Source organism: Manis javanica, chromosome 15 (genome assembly GCF_040802235.1).
Source record: "Manis javanica isolate MJ-LG chromosome 15, MJ_LKY, whole genome shotgun sequence".
Lineage (NCBI taxonomy): Eukaryota > Metazoa > Chordata > Mammalia > Pholidota > Manidae > Manis > Manis javanica.
Window position 1 is genome coordinate 15316976 of NC_133170.1, and position 17351 is coordinate 15334326.

The 17351-nt window shown below is 36.4% G+C and overlaps 1 protein-coding gene across 8 annotated transcripts in view; it reads right to left on the reverse strand.

The window, feature by feature from the left end:
- AEBP2 (AE binding protein 2) overlaps positions 1–17351 on the reverse strand; it is a 254470-nt gene that overhangs the window by 214375 nt on the left and 22744 nt on the right. For all 8 annotated transcript variants that reach the window (XR_012125758.1, XM_073223402.1, XM_073223401.1 and 5 more), the window contains exon 3: positions 14649–14756. Coding sequence is in view for 7 of the 8 variants with exons in the window: in XM_073223402.1 (XP_073079503.1) it covers positions 14649–14756 (108 nt within the window). In the remaining variant the exon portion in view is untranslated. The remainder of the gene's footprint in view (positions 1–14648; positions 14757–17351) is intronic.

The window sequence follows — 17351 nt, forward strand, 5'->3', positions numbered from 1 at the left end:
ATGAAGCAATACTACTAAGACTGTCTTTGCTAGTACAGACTTACTCCTATTTATAGCCCCAGAAGTCTATGAGAATCTACAGTACTGCAACAGAACAGAAAACCCCAGTTTCATAGAAAATATGGTAGCATTGATTAGCAGTTGACCTAAAGGAAAACATTCTGGGTAGAATTTTTGATTTCTTAGTTTTGACAAATGTACCACAGTAATGTGAGATGACATTGGGAGAAACAAAGTGGGTGAAGCTACAGGGTACTCTCTGTACTGTCTTTGCAACTTTTCTGTGAATCTGAAATCTTTCAAACTAAATAGCATTCTTCAGAAATTCCAGGCAGAAAGCACAGCCTATACAAAACCACAAAGAAGGTAAAATGTGACCAATTTAAGAACAAAAGCAGTACAGTATGACTAGATACAGTTTCCTTTGAAGGTACAGAGCAAGGGTACAAAAAAGGGGAGTAGTGAAGCAAGTATCAGTTGTGAAGACATATTATGCATCATGCTAAGAAGAGGGATTTTAATCTGGAGAGGATAAGGAGTTACCACAGATTTCAAATAGAAGTGTGATTAACAGATCCATAAAAGATGAATATGCAACAAGAATAGGATGAGAATAATCATTCAAAATAATACTGGGTCAAATTGATCAGACTTGCTAATGCACTTAAGGGGAACAAAGGAATCCAGAATAATGCAGGGCTCTTAAACCATAGTAAACACACAGAGTCTAGAGTAGAACTATAGAATAGAATGTCAAGATTCTGTACATGTTAAGTTCAGAATTTCTACTGGGCATCCAATCCAAATATTCTATTCTAGAATCCAAGAAGGAATATTGTTAGAGCTAGAGATGAACATCTGGGAGTAAACGGAACATAAGTGAAAGGACTAGATGAGATCACCTAGGGTGAGAACTTTTAAGAGAAGGGAGCATTCTTCAACATTTAGAAGTCAAGTAGACCCGAGGCCAGCCCAGCAGACTAGGAAAGAGCAGCCAGTGAATTTGGGCGTAGGGGTGGGAGATGAAGGACAGGCAGGTGTGGTACCAAGGACAGCTAGGGAAGAAGTGCAAGTTAATAAAAAAAGATCCCATATACAACATGCACACAGTAAATAAATACAACATAGATCTTTCTTCCTCTATGCTTTTTTTCCCTTTTCAAAGAATACTAGATAACCACAATTACTACAGGAATGTTTAGTATCAGCTATTATAACAAAGTTCATCTAGGATATAGTAAGTGATATTTCCCTTATAAGATCCCACATAAGAGAAATATCTTATAGCAACAAAGGTTCTTAGCCTGAGTGCACATCCAAATCACTTGATTTTTTTTTTAAATACAGCAATGACTGACAGCAAGCCACAGCAATAACTGGTCATGCGTGCAACTCGGGCACCAGGATTTGGACACCCAGTGGCACAGTTCATTTAGTAAAGGAAGAACTACCTTTTGATTCTTAGCAGCTTTCCAGATCCCTACCCTTCTCCAACAGTGACCAAATGAATTTTCTTTACTTTTTCTTTTGGGGGGTGGGGGATGGGAATCATTTTCTGTTTTTTACTATCATGATAATCACTGCAGCTATTTTCCTTATTTATACTCAAAGTGTACCATCTTTGGTCCTTAGAAGTCTCCTAAAAATTGGCTGCCAAGGCTAAGGAACATGAGAACTGCAAATACACAGACTCACACAAAGAAAAAGGCAAAGGAGAATTGCAAAGGAGAATTAAAGAAATACAGCAGAACAGGGTATTTAAAAGTTCTGCATTATTACAGTCAGTGTCAGGTGAAAAGCAAGATTCTCACCAAAAATGTGGGTGTGTATTGTGATGGATGTGTTAATTAACTAGATGGAGGGAATGCTTTCACAATTGTATACACATATCAAATCATCACAATGTATAGTTTAAATAAATTAACAACTTTATCAATTCTACCTCAAAAAAGCTGAAAAAAAAGTGAAAGATTTTAAAAATTGTCAGCATCAACTACCATTATAAAACAGGTCATAAAGAAACTGAACAAGGAAATTATTTCATCACCCAGCATAATGAATGATTTAATGTAGTATCACTCACTATGTCCTGTAACGAAATACCAGTATCTGCCTGTAGGCCTATGAGCCATCTATGGTGGTAAGGATGTAAGCGTGTAAGTCTAATTTGATAAAATTTCTTTTTCCTGTATCAGCAGTTTAGGCTAGATTCTTAATTCCAGGACACCTAAAAAGATTGGTTATTTCATAAAACAGGCTTAAAAGAGAGTCTTAAGTTTTTCAAGCCCTACTCAATCACAATGAGAAGTTATTCAAATATCTCAATCACATACAAAAGGAGTCCATCAGGTTAGCTATAGGAGACTAATTACTTAGAGAAAGTTACAATAAATTAAATCAAGGCAATGAAATGACTATACATACTATATTCAAAAGAAAAACAGAAATATTAGAGTAGGGGATAAAAGTGTGTGGAAATAAAGTAAAACTACTGAGCCTCCCTGAAAAGTATGACATAATTTCTAAAATTTATAAATTTAGCCAGACAAACCACTGCCATGTTGGTAATAAAGGAAAAGGAAATCAAAATAATTACCAAAACATGCTGTATGTAACCAATTTCTCTTTTTTTCAGCTAAGTAAATATTTCTAAGCATGGTGGGTTTGAAGCCACTTAGCTGTAATAAAGCTTAACACCAGATGACTAACAAGAAACAAAACCACAATTAAAGAAAAAAAAAAAAGCTTAAAGAATCCCAGAATCCTAGTACTATAAATACATGTGATGCTTTCCAAACCTTTAATAATTAAAATATTTCACTGCGTTTAACAAAATAGCACCAGCCAATTCCCTTTCCCACAAACTCTAAATGTACGTATAAAACAGAGGTATACATACATGACAAAGCGAACAAGGGGATAGGGAAATCTTATCTAGAATAATCACTGAATTTTAACTATCAAAGATAAATATAAAAACCCTTGGCAAAGAAACCATATTTGCATTTAAGGAGTATGTTTGATTTTACAAGACCAAAATTTCATAATGAGCTGACATGATGAATTATTTTCATCTGATATTACCTTATTAAGAAAAATAATTTAAATATTAATTATGCATCGATGACATTTTTTCCTCCATATCAAGTCAATTAGATCTCATTGACGTCCAATTTCTAGCCTCTGCCATTAATACTCCAATAGAGACACTTACCATTCAAATCTTTACACAAGTTGCCCTAGAAGTCATTAAGCAGAAACAGCTTAAATTCAATATATAAAAATCTGTATTAGATGAGCATCAAATGATAGTCATGGATTATAAACCAAGGAATAAAATAAGTACACATGTAGCCCACTCTGTAGACAAATGATTTGAGCAATAGAAAAAGAACATGAAGTTCTGTAAGTAAAATACTGATAAATGTGAATGGGAAGACAGAAAAAATACTTTTTTTGTACCCCTCATAGCAACACTTAATTCAGACAAAACTCACCAATGGATACTAAAACTTCTCCTAATGGGGAACATATTCCCTGCGACACAAAATTGAAATTAGGCCAATTAATAACCCTACAATGGTCTCTTAACTGTTCAAGCAAAAGAGTAGCATGTTTCTCACTTTAAAAATCAAAAGCTAGAAATGATTCAGCTAAAGTGGAAGGCATGTCAAAAAGCAGATAACAGGCCTCTCGTCTCAGAAACAAAGGAGTAGTATCACAACAGATACCACAGAAATACAAAGATTTATTAGAGAATACTATGAAAAACTACATGCCAATAAATTGGATAACCCAGAAGAAATGGACAACTTCCTAGACAAATACAACCTTCCATGACTGACCCAGGAATAAACAGAAAATCTGAACAGACCAATTACCAGCAATTGAAATTGAAATGGTAATCAAAACACTCCCAACAAACAAAATTTCAGACCCAGATGGCTTCACAGCTAAATTCTACCAAACATTTAAAGAAGAAATAACAACCATTCTTCTAAAACTATTCCAAAAAGTAGAAGAGGAGGGAACACTTCCAAACTCATTCTAGGACAGCAGCACTCTAATAACAAAACCAGACAAAGACACCACAAAAAAAAAAAAAAAGAAAAGAAAATTACAGACCAATATCCCTGATGAACACAGATGCAAAAATCCTCAACAAAATATCAGCAAACCAAATTCAAAAGTATATCAAAAAGGTCATCCATCACAACCAAGGGGGATTTATTCCAGGGATGAAAGGATGGTATAATATTCATAAATCAGTATCATATACCACATTAACAAAGGATAAAAATCACACAATCATCTCAACAGATGCTGAAAAAGCATGTGATAAAATTCAACATCTATTCATGATAGAGACCCTCAACAAAATGGGCATAGAGAGTACATACCTCAACATAATAAAGGCCACATATAACAAGTGCATAGCTAACATTATACTTAATTTGAAAAGCTGAAAGGTTTTCCTCTAAGATCAGGAACAAGACAAGGATGCCCACTCTCCCCACTTTTATTCAATACAGTATTGGAGGTCCTAGCCAGAACAATCAGACACCACAAAGAGATAAAAGGCATCCAAACTGGTAAGGAAGAAGTTAAATTGTCACTACCTGTAGATGACATGGTATTATACATAGAAAACCCTAAAGACTCCATGAAAAAACCATTAGAACAACTGGATTCAGCATGTTGCAGGATACAGAATCAATATGCAGAAATCTGTCACATTCCTGTATACTAAGAATGAAATACAAAAAAGAGAAAAATCAGACATGGATACCCACTCTCCCCACTGTTACTCAACATAGTACTGGAGGTCCTAGCCACAGCAATTAGACAAAACAAAGAAATACAAGGAATCCAGATTAGTAAAGAAGTTAAACTGTCACTATTTGCAGATGACATGATATTTTACATAAAAAACCCTAAAGACTCTACTCCAAAACTACTAGAACTAGTATCAGAATTCAGCAAAGTGGCAGGATACAAAATTAACACACAGAAATCTGCGGCTTTCCTATACACTAACAATGAGCTAATAGAAAAAGAAATCAGGAAAACAATTCATTCACAATAGCATCAAAAAGAATAAAATATCTACGAATAAACCTAACCAAGGAAGTGAAAGACCTATACCCTGAAAACTATAAGACACTCTTAAGAGAAATTAAAGAGGTCACTAACAAATGGAAACTCATCTCATACTCTTGGCTAGGAAGAATTAATACTGTCAAAATGGCCATCCTGCCCAAAGCAATATACAGATTTGATGCAATCCCTATCAAATTACCAACAGCATTCTTCAACGAACTGGAACAAATAGTTCAAAAATTCATATGGAAACACCAAAGACCCCAAATAGCCAAAGCAATCCTGAGAAGGAAGAACAAAGTGGAGGGTCTCAATCTCCAACTTCAAGCTCTACTACAAAGCCACAGTAACCAAGACAATTTGGTACTGGCACAAGAACAGAGCCACAGAGCAGTGGAACAGTATAGAGACTCCAGACATTAACCTAAACATGGATGGCCAATTAATATATGATAAAGGAGCCATGGACATACAATGGGGAAATAGTCTCTTCAACAGATGGTGCTGGCAAAACTGGACAGCTACATGTAAGAGAATGAAACTGGATCACTGTCTAACCCCATACACAAAAGTAAACTCAAAATGGATCAAAGACCTGAATGTAAGTCATAAAACCATAAAACTCTTAGAAAAAAACGTAGGCAAAAACCTTTTAGACATAAACATGAGTGACCTCTTCTTGAACATATATCGAACATATCTCCCCGGGCAAGGAAAACAACAGCAAAAATGAACAAGTGGGACTATATTAAGCTGAAAAGCTTCTGTACAGCAAAAGACACCATCAATAGAACAAAAAGGAACCCTACAGTATGGGAGAATATATTTGAAAATGACAGATCCGATAAAGGATTGACGCCCAGAATATATAAAGAGCTCACACGCCTCAACAAACAAAAAACAAATAACCCAATTAAAAAATGGGCAGAGGAGCTGAACAGAAAGTTCTCCAAACAAGAAATTCAGATGGCCAATGGACACATAAAAAGATGCTCCACATCGCTAGTCATCAGAGAAATGCAAATTAAAACCACAATGAGATATCACCTCACACCAGTAAGGATGGCCACCATCCAAAAGACAAACAACAACAAATGTTGGCAAGGTTGTGGAGAAAGGGGAACCCTCCTACACTGCTGGTGGGAATGTAAATTAGTTCAACCATTATGGAAAGCAGTATGAAGGTTCCTCAAAATGCTCAAAATAGGCTTACCATTTGACCCAGGAATTCCACTTCTAGGAATTTACCCTAAGAACGCAGCACTCCAGTTTGAAAGACATATGCATCCCTATGTTTATCGCAGCACTATTTACAATAGCCAAGAAATGGAAGCAACCTAAGTGTCCATCAGTAGATGAATGGATAAAGATGTGGTATATATACACAATGGAATATTATTTAGCCATAAGAAGAAAACAAATCCTACCATTTGCAACAACATGGATGGAGCTAGAGGGTATTATGCTCAGTGAAATAAGCCGGGCGGAGAAAGACAAGTACCAAATGATTTCACTCATATGTGGAGTATAAGAACAAAGAAGAAACTGAAGGAACAAAACAGCAGCAGAATCACAGAACCCAAGAATGGACTAACAGTTACCAAAGGGAAAGGGACTGGGGAGGATTGCTGGGAAGGGAAGGGTAAGGGTGGGGAAAAAGAAAGGGGGCATTACGATTAGCATGTCTAATGGGGAGGGGGCATGGGGAGGGCTGTACAACACAGAGAAGACAAGCAGTGATTCTACAGCATCTTACTAAGCTGATGGACAGTGACTGTAATGGGGTTTGTAGGGGGGACTTGGTGAAGTGGGGAGCCTAGTAAACATAATGTTCTTTATGTAATTGTAGATTAATGATAACAAAATTTAAAAAAAGAGAAATCTGGAAAACAACTCCATTTACAATGACATCAAAAAGAATAAAACACCTAGGAATAAACCTAACAAGGTCAAAGACCTTTACTCTGAAAATTACATGACACTCATGAAACAAAGATATAAGTGGAAATCCATCCCTTGATCATGGGATAGGAAGAATAATATTCTCAAAATGTCCATCCTGCCTAAAGCCAATTTACAGATTCAATGCAATCCCTATCAAAATACCAACAGCATTTCTCAATGAACTAGAACAAATAGTTCTAAAATTCATATGGAACCACAAAAGACTCCGAATGGCCAAAGCAATCCTGAGAAAGAAGAATAAAGCCAGGTGGATTACACCCCTGACTTTAAGATCTACTACAAAGCTACAGTAATCAAATCAAGATGGTACTGGCACAAAAACAGACCCATAGATCAGTGGAACAGAATAGAAAGGCCAGATATAAACCCACACATACATGGGGTCAATTAATATGATAAAGGAACCATTAATATACAATGGGGAAAAGACAGCCTCTTCAATACCTGGTGTTGGGAAAACTGGACAGCTACATTTAAGAGAATGAAACTGGATTACCGCCTACCTCCATACACAAAATTGAATTTGAAATGGATCAAAGACTGCATTTAAGACATGACACCACAGAACTCTTACAAGAAAATGTAGGCAAAAATCTCTTGAACATAAATATGAGCAATTTTTTCCTGCACATATCTCCTTGGGCAAGGGAAACAAAATAAAAAATGAGTTAAGTGGGACTCCATCAAACTAAAAAGCTTCTTTACAGCAAAGGACACCATCATCATAACAAAAAAGCATCCCACACTATGAGAGAATATATTTGTAAATGATTTATCCAGAAACAGGTTAACATCCAAAATATATAAAGAGCTCATATGCCTCAACAACAAAGAAACAACCCAATTAAAAAATGGGTGGAGGAGCTGAAGACATTTCTCCAAAGAAGAAATACAGATAGCCAACAGGCACATGAAAAAATCTTCCACATCCCTAATCATCAGGGAAATGTACAGCAAAATCATAATGCAATACCAACTAACACCAGTCAGAATGGCCACTATCCAAAAGACAAGAAATAACAAGTGTTGATGAGGATATGCAGAAAAGGGACCCCTCCTACAACTGTTGGAGGGAATGTAAACTGGTGCAGCCACTGTGGAAAGCAGTATGAAGATTCTTCAAAAATTTTAAAATAGAAATACCATTCTACCCGGCAATTCCACTCCTGGCAATTTACCTGAAGAAAACAAAATTCCAGATCCAAAAAGATATATGCACCCTATGTTTATTGCTGCATTATATAAGATAGGCAAGATTTGGAAGCAACTTAAGTGTCCATCAACAGATGAATGGATAAAGAAGATGTGGTAAATATACCCACTGGAAAATTATTCAGCCACAAAAAGAAAAATCCTGCCATTGTATCAACATGGATGGATCTAGAGGGTATTATGCTCAGTGAAATACAGCAGGTGGAGAAGACAAATGTCCCATAAATTCACTTACTTGTGGAATACAAAAACAAAGTGAAACAGAAGGACCAAAACAGCACTAGACTCACAGACACTAAAACGGGACTGGTGGTGACCACGGAGGGAGGGGTGGGATGGTGAGGTAAGTGGGAAGGGAGGATAAGGGGGATAATGGGACACAAAAATTATCAATCATAATGTAGGTTGGTCATGGGGATAGTGTTACAGCATGGAGAATGCAGCCAAGGATTCTCCAACATCTTTCTATGCTGACAAAGATAGTAACTGCACTAGTGGGGATAAGGATTTAATAGTACTGTTGAAGCACTGTGCTGTATACCTGAAATGAAAATAAGACTGTGCATCAATTAAAAAAAAGAAAAAAATCTGTGGTGGGGGGTGGTAGTGCAAGGGCATGGGCAAGGGAATAAATGAAATTAATCTGGCCACAACTGCTGAAGCCAGGTGATACAAAGGTAGTCATTATATTCCTGAATTTACATGTTTTTGAATTTTCTGTAATAAAATATTTTAAACAAAGGAGACAATAAAAAAACACAGCAGTGTAGGAAGATAAGGCAAAAACCTCCTCACAAAGTCCCATAGAACATGAAAACACAGTAAATACAACTAGGCCTAAAGTCAACCTGAAGACTGCAGAACTGCCCACCTACACCTGGGGTAGAAGTAAAGACCCTACAGAAAAGGGTGAGGTGACAAAGCCACGATCCAGTAAGATTCAAGCCCTCCCCCGGCCCCGGCTCACAGGTGGTGAGGAAGAGGAACAAACAAGGGAGGGAGTAGAAACCCAGGACCTGGAACACCTGGCCCTGGAGATCTGCTCCGGGAACACAAGCCCACATTGCATGGTGCCCTGGTGATTGGTGGGACTGGGCAATAGAGACGGACAGAAGAGTCGGGGAAGCTGATCCCAGCCACCTGTGGAGAACAGGCACGCTCTACCGGCCCCTCTAAGAAAGCAAGCAGAGAGGGCAGTTTGAAAGACTTCCCAGTAGTGAGAGGGGCGCCAGAAGGGCAAGGATTGCACAAGGGTCTCTGTTCAGGAGATAAGTTAGGTGGACAATACCTCCCAAGCCTGTCCTCAGCCCAAGGTTGGGAGCCCTCAGGGGCTTCAGACACCCCATCCCTTTCTCCGGCAACACAGCCTAGAGTCTCCTCACAGTGACGCGCAGCCTGCCCAGCAGTGAAAGCAAGCTTTACACCCAGGTAAGAAGGGGGAGAACCCCCAGCCTGCTCAACCCTACTTTGAGCCAGCTGGGAGCTGAATGCAAGAACCAGACACAGGAGCTCTTTCCTCCTGGCAGGCACCAGTCCTGTATGCCAGCGCCCCTGCCATCACAGCAGGCCCGAACAGCAGCTCCAGTGAGTATAGTCTCCCCCACCCATGATTATTTGACAGCCCACAAAGCCTACCTGAAATCTGAACACCGTGAGCAAGACAGACCCTCTGCACACACCCATGTAGGCCAACAGCTGGGGTTCCCACACAGGAAACTGGCCTTCTGGGCATGAGATGGCACCTCCTACACAAATCTATTATCCCACAGGAAAACACTAAAAACAAAAATGAAAAGACAGAGGAATCTGGTCCAAACAAAAATTCAAGAAAAAATACCAGAAAGAGGACTTAGTGAACGTGAAATCACCAATCTCTTTGATAAAGATTTCAAAATAAAAGTAATCAACATGCTCATGGACTACAGAAAAATATTCAAGATCACAGGGGGGACTTCAACAAAGACATAGAAAATTTGAAAAATACAGTACCTCAAATGAAACATACAATGGAGGAATTTAAAAGTAGATTAGATGAGGTATAAAGAGTAAATGAAACAAATTACCACAGAGGCTGAGGAACAGAATAGAAGGGTCTCTATGAATGAATGAGAGCTGTGCGACCAATCCAAACGGAACAATATTCACATTATAGGGGTACCAGAAGAAGAGAGGGACAAAGGGATAGAAAGTCTGAGGAAATAACTGTTGAAAACTTCCCCACTCTGGCAAAGGAAATAATCGCACAGGTCATGGAAGTACAGAGATCACCACCCAACACAAGGAGCCCTAGGAAGACAACACCAAAACATACAATAATTAAAATGGCAAAGATCAAGGACAAGGAGAAAGTACTGAAAGCAGCCATAGAGAGAAAAAAGATCACTTATAAAGGAAAGCCCATCAGGCTATCAGCCAACTTCTCAGCAGATACCTTAAAGGCCAGAGGGGAGTGGCATGATGTATTTAATATAATGAAACAGAAGGGCCTCCAAACAAGAATACTCTACTCAGCAAGATTATCATTTAAATTTGAAGCAGAGATTAAATAATTTCCAGATATGCAAAAGCTAAGGGAATTCACCACCACCAAACCATTTCTCCAAGATCTCTTAAAGAGACTTCTCTAAATGGAATGCTCCTAAGGTTAAATAGCTGTCACCAAAGAAAATAAACCCACAATAAAGGTAGTAGACCAGTTAATCACTAAGCAAATACAGAATTAAATCAACTACTCACAAAGTTAGTCAAGGGATACAGAGTACAGAATATGACACCTAATATACAAAGAGTGGAGGAGGGGGAGGAAGAAGGGGAGGGGTAAAAAGAACCTTTAGATTGTGTTTGAAATAGAGTAATAAGTGAGTTAAGTTAGACTGTTAGATAGTAAGGAAGCTGCCCTTGAACCTTTGGTAACCAGAAATCTAAAGCCTACAAAGCCAGTATCTATCAATCAATAATCACACTATATGTAAATAAACTGAATGCACCAATGAAAAGACAGAGACTTACAGAATAGATAAAAAAACAAGACCCATCTACATGCCACCTACAAGAGACTCACTTCAAACCCAAAGACATACACAGACTAAAAGTGAACGGATGGAAAAAGATATTTCATGCAAATAATAGGGAGAAAAAAGCAGGAGTAGCAGCTACATGTAAGAGAATGAAACTGGATTATTGTCTTAACTCCATAAAGAAAAGTATATACAAAATGGATCAAAGACCTGAATGTAAGTTATGAAGCCATAAACTCTTAGAAGAAAACATAGGCAAAAATCTCTTGAATATAAACATGAGTAACTTTTTCCTGAATGCATCTCCTAGGGCAAGGATAACAAAATAAAGAACAAACAAGTGGGACTACATCAACTAAAAAGCTTCTTTACAACAAGACACCATCGACAGAACAAAAAGACACTGTATAATATTGGAGAATATATTCTTAAACGACTTAACCAATAAGGAATTAACATCCAAAATATATAAAGAACTCACACACCTTAACACCCAAAATACATGGTAACCCAATTAAAAAATGGATATAGAGGATCTGAACAGACACTTCTCCGAAGAATTCAGATGGCCAACAGGCACATGAAAAGATGCTCCACATCACTAATCATCAGGGAAATGCAAATTAAAGCCACAATGAGGTATCACCTCATACCAGTTAGGATGGCCAGCATCCAAAAGACAGGAAACAACAAATGCTGGTGAGGATGTAGATAAAGGGAAACCCACCCACAATGTTGGTGGGAATGTAAATTAGTTCAACCATTGTGGAAAGCAATATGGAAGTGCCTCAAGAAACTAAAAATAGAAATACCATTTGACCCAGGAATTCCACTCCTAGGAAATTACCCAAAAAAAAGAAGATCCCTGAATTCAAAAAGACATATGCACCCCTATGTTTATCGCAACACTATTTACAATAGGCAAGATACGGAAACAACCTAAGTGTCCATCAATAGATTAAGGAATAAAGAAGATATGGTACATATACACAATGGATTATTCAGCCATAAACAGAAAAGAAATCATACCATTTGTAATATAATGGATGGAGCTAGAGGGTATTTTGCTCAGTGAAATAAGCCATGTGGAGAAAGACAATGACTTTACTCATTTGTGGAGTATAAAAACAAAGCAAAACCGAAGGAACAAAATAGTAGCAGATGTGCAGACTCCAAGAAGGGACTAGTGGTTACCAAAGGGAAAGAGTTGGGGAGGGAAGTTAGGGAGGCAGAAAGAAGGGGATTAAGGGGCATTATAACTAGCAGTCACAATATAGGTAGGTCACAGGGAAGGCAGTACAGCACAGAGAAGACAAGTAATGACTCTAGCATCTTACTACACTAATAGACAGTGACTGCAATGGAGGAGTGAGGACTTCATAATATGGGTGAATGTTGAAACAACAATGTTGTTCATGTGAAACCTTCGTTAAGGTTCTATCAATGATACTTTAATAAAAAATAAAAATAAAGCACACACACACAATACCAAAGGGGAGGGGGTAGGGGGAGGAAAGTAAGGGGCACAATAATTCACAATCACAATATAGGTTGATCACAGGGATTGCAGTACAGCACGGCAAATACAGTTAATGATTCTGTAACATCTTACTACGTTGATAAACAGTGATTGCACTAGAAGGGGTGAGGGCTTAATATGGATGAATATTGAACCACTCTTGTGTATTTGAAACCATCATAAGATTGCATATCAATGATACTTTAATTTAAAAAATTCATACCCTTAACTTCTGTCTTTTAAAGATAATTTCTTTCCCCATCTCCAATGGGAATCTTTCTAAAAATGTTTGGGGGGAAAAAATCCATTTGTACAGGCACTGAAATTAATCTGCACATATAATCAGCCAGCAACAGAACTGTTGCCTTAAAGAAAAATATATGGAAATATACACAAGAAAAGTAACTGATTATTTTACTTTAAGAATAATAATCTCCTATATTTATTGGATATATTCCATACAATCTATGAGGTAACTACTATTATCAGCTCTTCAGGGAACTTATGTTTTCATTTTCAACCTCCTGTACCTGATAACAGGAAGTTTAAAAAGCTATCCCAGATCATACACTTCCAATAAATGTCTGGGCCAGAATCTGTAGTAAACTACAGAAAAGACTACAGTGATAAAGTTGTAAGACCCAAATGCCAAGAGAAAGCTCAATGAGACCACTTATTTTAAAAAGAATAAAGAAAAAGAAATCCAAATGGTTAAACATGAAAAGATGCCCAATTTCACTCACAATGAAAGAAAGGACATTAAAACTACATTTGAATACAATTTCTCATCTGTTAGATTGGCAAAAATCCAGAAGGTTGACACCTTCTTAGCAAGGCTGCAGGGAAGGCAGATGCTCTAACACTGATGATGAGCACAACCCCCAGGAAGGGCAATTTGGCAGTATTTATCAAAATCACTAAAGCTTACATAGCCTTTGACCCACATACTCTTACCATTTGGGGGAATTTTTCCTATATTTTTAATTATACATGTACAAAATAACATGTTAAAAGATTCATCCCTGTAACACTATTTGTAATAGCAAAAAGACTAGGAACAATCCAAGAATCTATACAAGTTTGGTAAAATGAGCTACTGCAGCCACACAGTGGAATACTATAATGCTGTTAAAAGGGGGGCAGAGAATATTTTCTTATGAACTGATATGAAAAGACCTTTAGTATAAAGTATGTTAAAAAAGCAAGATACACATACCCACAAAATTTTAATCTTAAAACACAACACTTTTAATCTCAATGGTATATGCCTTCCATAATTAGAAATCAAAATATTTTAATTTTTAATGGAAAAATGTAATAGAAACTTGCTTTTTATGTAGATTTTCCTGAATACATCTATTTGACACAGTAATTTATAATTAAGCTCAGTAATATGACCTCACAAATGAGTAAAGGAATCAAATCCTTTAATTTTCTACAATTTCATTTTCTCATATAATCAGTGTTATTTGCTAATAAAATGGCTGAATTATATTTGTCATAAAGCTATAACATATGTCATAAAGCTGTGACAGTGAGAACATAAACACAGCACAAGCTATTAATAAGAGCCACCAGTTTTAAAGACAAGCATTTAAGTCATTGGTGTGCCCACTAGCTATTTTCAAGACCCTCTCCTCACAATATTTTTGTTCTTCAAATTTTAAAAATTGGATTAAATTATCTTTAATTCCATCTGTATTTTTTAAATTCCATACACCTACAGGAATGTTAAAACAAATGGTTCTTTCATACATTTTTAGAAGAACAAAAGTATGCCTATTAAGAAACATGCCAATTTAAGTTGAAGTTAAAGAAACGTCACATTTACTTACCTTGAAAGGTTTGTCTCCACTGTGTGTCAGCATATGCCTCTGTAACCAACTCTGACTGGTTGATGGAGTGTTATATACTTTACATCCTTTCCATAAGCAAACAAACACCTGTTAAAAAAAGAGCCATGACTTTCATCACTTATTTCAAGTTTTATTCCTTGTAAGTTCAAATGAACATGTTGCAAATCTTCAACTGACAAAAAGAGCCATTTACTGCGTGAATCAATCAAAATACCTAATGTAGTTGAATTTTCTGAACTTCCAGTATGAGGCAGAGTTTTAAGCCTTCTCCCCTTAAGCTGCCGTCCAATCCCTCAGTAAGGTCCCGGCAACACCAATCCGAAAGTGTCATTTAGAAGGAAATATACAGACCACTAGCAATATATCCCTAGGAACTAGGACTATGAACTATTATTTCCATTTTCATATTTACTGCATGAGGAACCAAGCTTGAATTAATTGTAGTATCAGGAAAATAGCTATAAAGAAGCAAGGAAAATAAATCAAAATAGTCAAATGCTAAGTGTGGATACTGAAAGTTTCATCTTCAAAGAATGAGTAAATCAAATTATCAAGTTATAATTTTTCTTCAATAATTTCCAGTTATCTTGATAATCAAACAAAATCTACTAAAATGTTAAATTAGTATCACTGCAAATGGGCATGAGCTACTCGACCATCACGACAGTTTTACATTCTTAGGTTCAGGCAACCGAGTATAACTGTGTTAGCAAAGTATCAATCCAACAATTAATCTAATAATCATCTTCCTACTAATGCTATACCAACTCTCTGGTTATATTTCCATCATACTGAACAATGAAAACTGCTCCCTAAAATCAGTAAAAGAGGTATGAATCTATTAATCATTACCTTCAAAAAACCCTTTATAGGATCATCTTTTCTAAGAACAATTAGAGTCACACCTTGAAAGCCATGATGTACTACATACAGAACAGAACAAAGACACACAGAATTGAGAAAACAATCATTAAACAGTCTAAAAATTTTTCAGTCTAGAAAAGTCTAAAGTCTAAAATAACTGACATCAATATTTTCGCAAAACCAAAACCATTTTATATTAGATCTCTAAGGAAGCAATTGCTATTTCTGTTTGATGTGACTGTTTAGAGAATGTTACTGCATATCCTGATTCTACAACAGATTTGAGTTTGTTAGTTAAGCAGATATACAAGTCATAACATTTCCTTCTTCATATTTAAAATTCCTGACCCTATTATATACATTTACAAAATGATTTCTTAAGTTCCCAGATTTAAAAGCTACTTTTTTTAAAAGAACCCCAAAAAAGAACAAGTTTTTTTAAGCTATACCTGTATGCTGTGGAAATTAATTCAATGTTTGATAATCACATACAGATAATCTGTGCTATCAATGTCCCAACTCAAGACTACTAGACTCTCAAGAATCTTAAACTTTCAATCCAAGTAATAAACAGCAAATAGAAGTTGGTTTAAAATTCTCCCACAAGTCATACCACATTAACAGAAATGCCTTAAAGCAAAGTATTTGGGAGAACAAAATTTGATTTATTAATAATTTTTGTAACACTGAAAAATTTAATCGTCCTAACTCTTAAGTGACCCATTTGCTGAGTTACTTTCAAAAGACAACCAGATACTCAAACACTGCCCCTACCTAACATTACCTAAGCACTATAGGAGAGAAACAATCTCTGGCTTCTGATTTTTTTCCTATGAAAAACACGAATATGGAGGAAATGAAAGACCCTTTAATTCCATCAGATAAATGGCCTTAACTGCGAGTAGGTATACATACAGTCTAGACTCCAGATAGAATAATGTCTAGTAACACTATTAGGGCAACACCTTCAAGTTCAAAGAAAAACCATAAACTTCAGCCTAGTGAATTTTACAGGAAATGAAATAGGTGTAAACAGGCCAAAACTAACTATGTTTAGCCATATGTGGGTAAAATGTTTGTGAAATACCTGAGAGATAATTTGGGGGGAGGAAGCATTAAACTTACACAATGATAGTCTTGATACACAAATGAGCACTAAAAATGCACATCAAAGATCCACAAAAACCACAAAACTGTTTAAAAGCTAGATTTCCTTTCCTAATCTATATTTGGAAGATCCTCTGATAGAAGAGGTAGTCCAAAATCTGACAAAAGGATCTTTGTTCAGACTTTTTAGATGCATAGTACATGAAAAACAGTTTATACTCTATTTTTAGGAACTTTCTCATTGTAAAAATTAACCCTGAAAAACCAAGCATAATAGGAATTCAACCCAAATATGAAAGGTATTTTTCAAGAACAAAATATGTCAATAATTCCTCTATACTATCTTAAAATGAATTAAGGCCTAGCTTTATTAATTAGAATACCAGTGTATTTATCTGAACGTAGGCATGGTCTACACCTACTATGTCTGTGTGACGGTACAGATAAAGACAAATACACTTACACTTATATGGTCATTAACATCTTACACTTTTTGAAGTACAAGATGAATCCATCAAAACTTTCTGTGAGTAAATGTAAAAATCATTGCAGTAGAATATTAATCAACCTGATAGTGGAAGCGTGCACAAGGAAAACTCAGTAATTATTAGTAAGGTAAATTAAAATCAGCTAAATATATAAATACAGAGCTGGTAAGCAGTATAATTTTACATGTTCTAAGTGAGGGGAGCCTAGCTTTACTAAGGATTA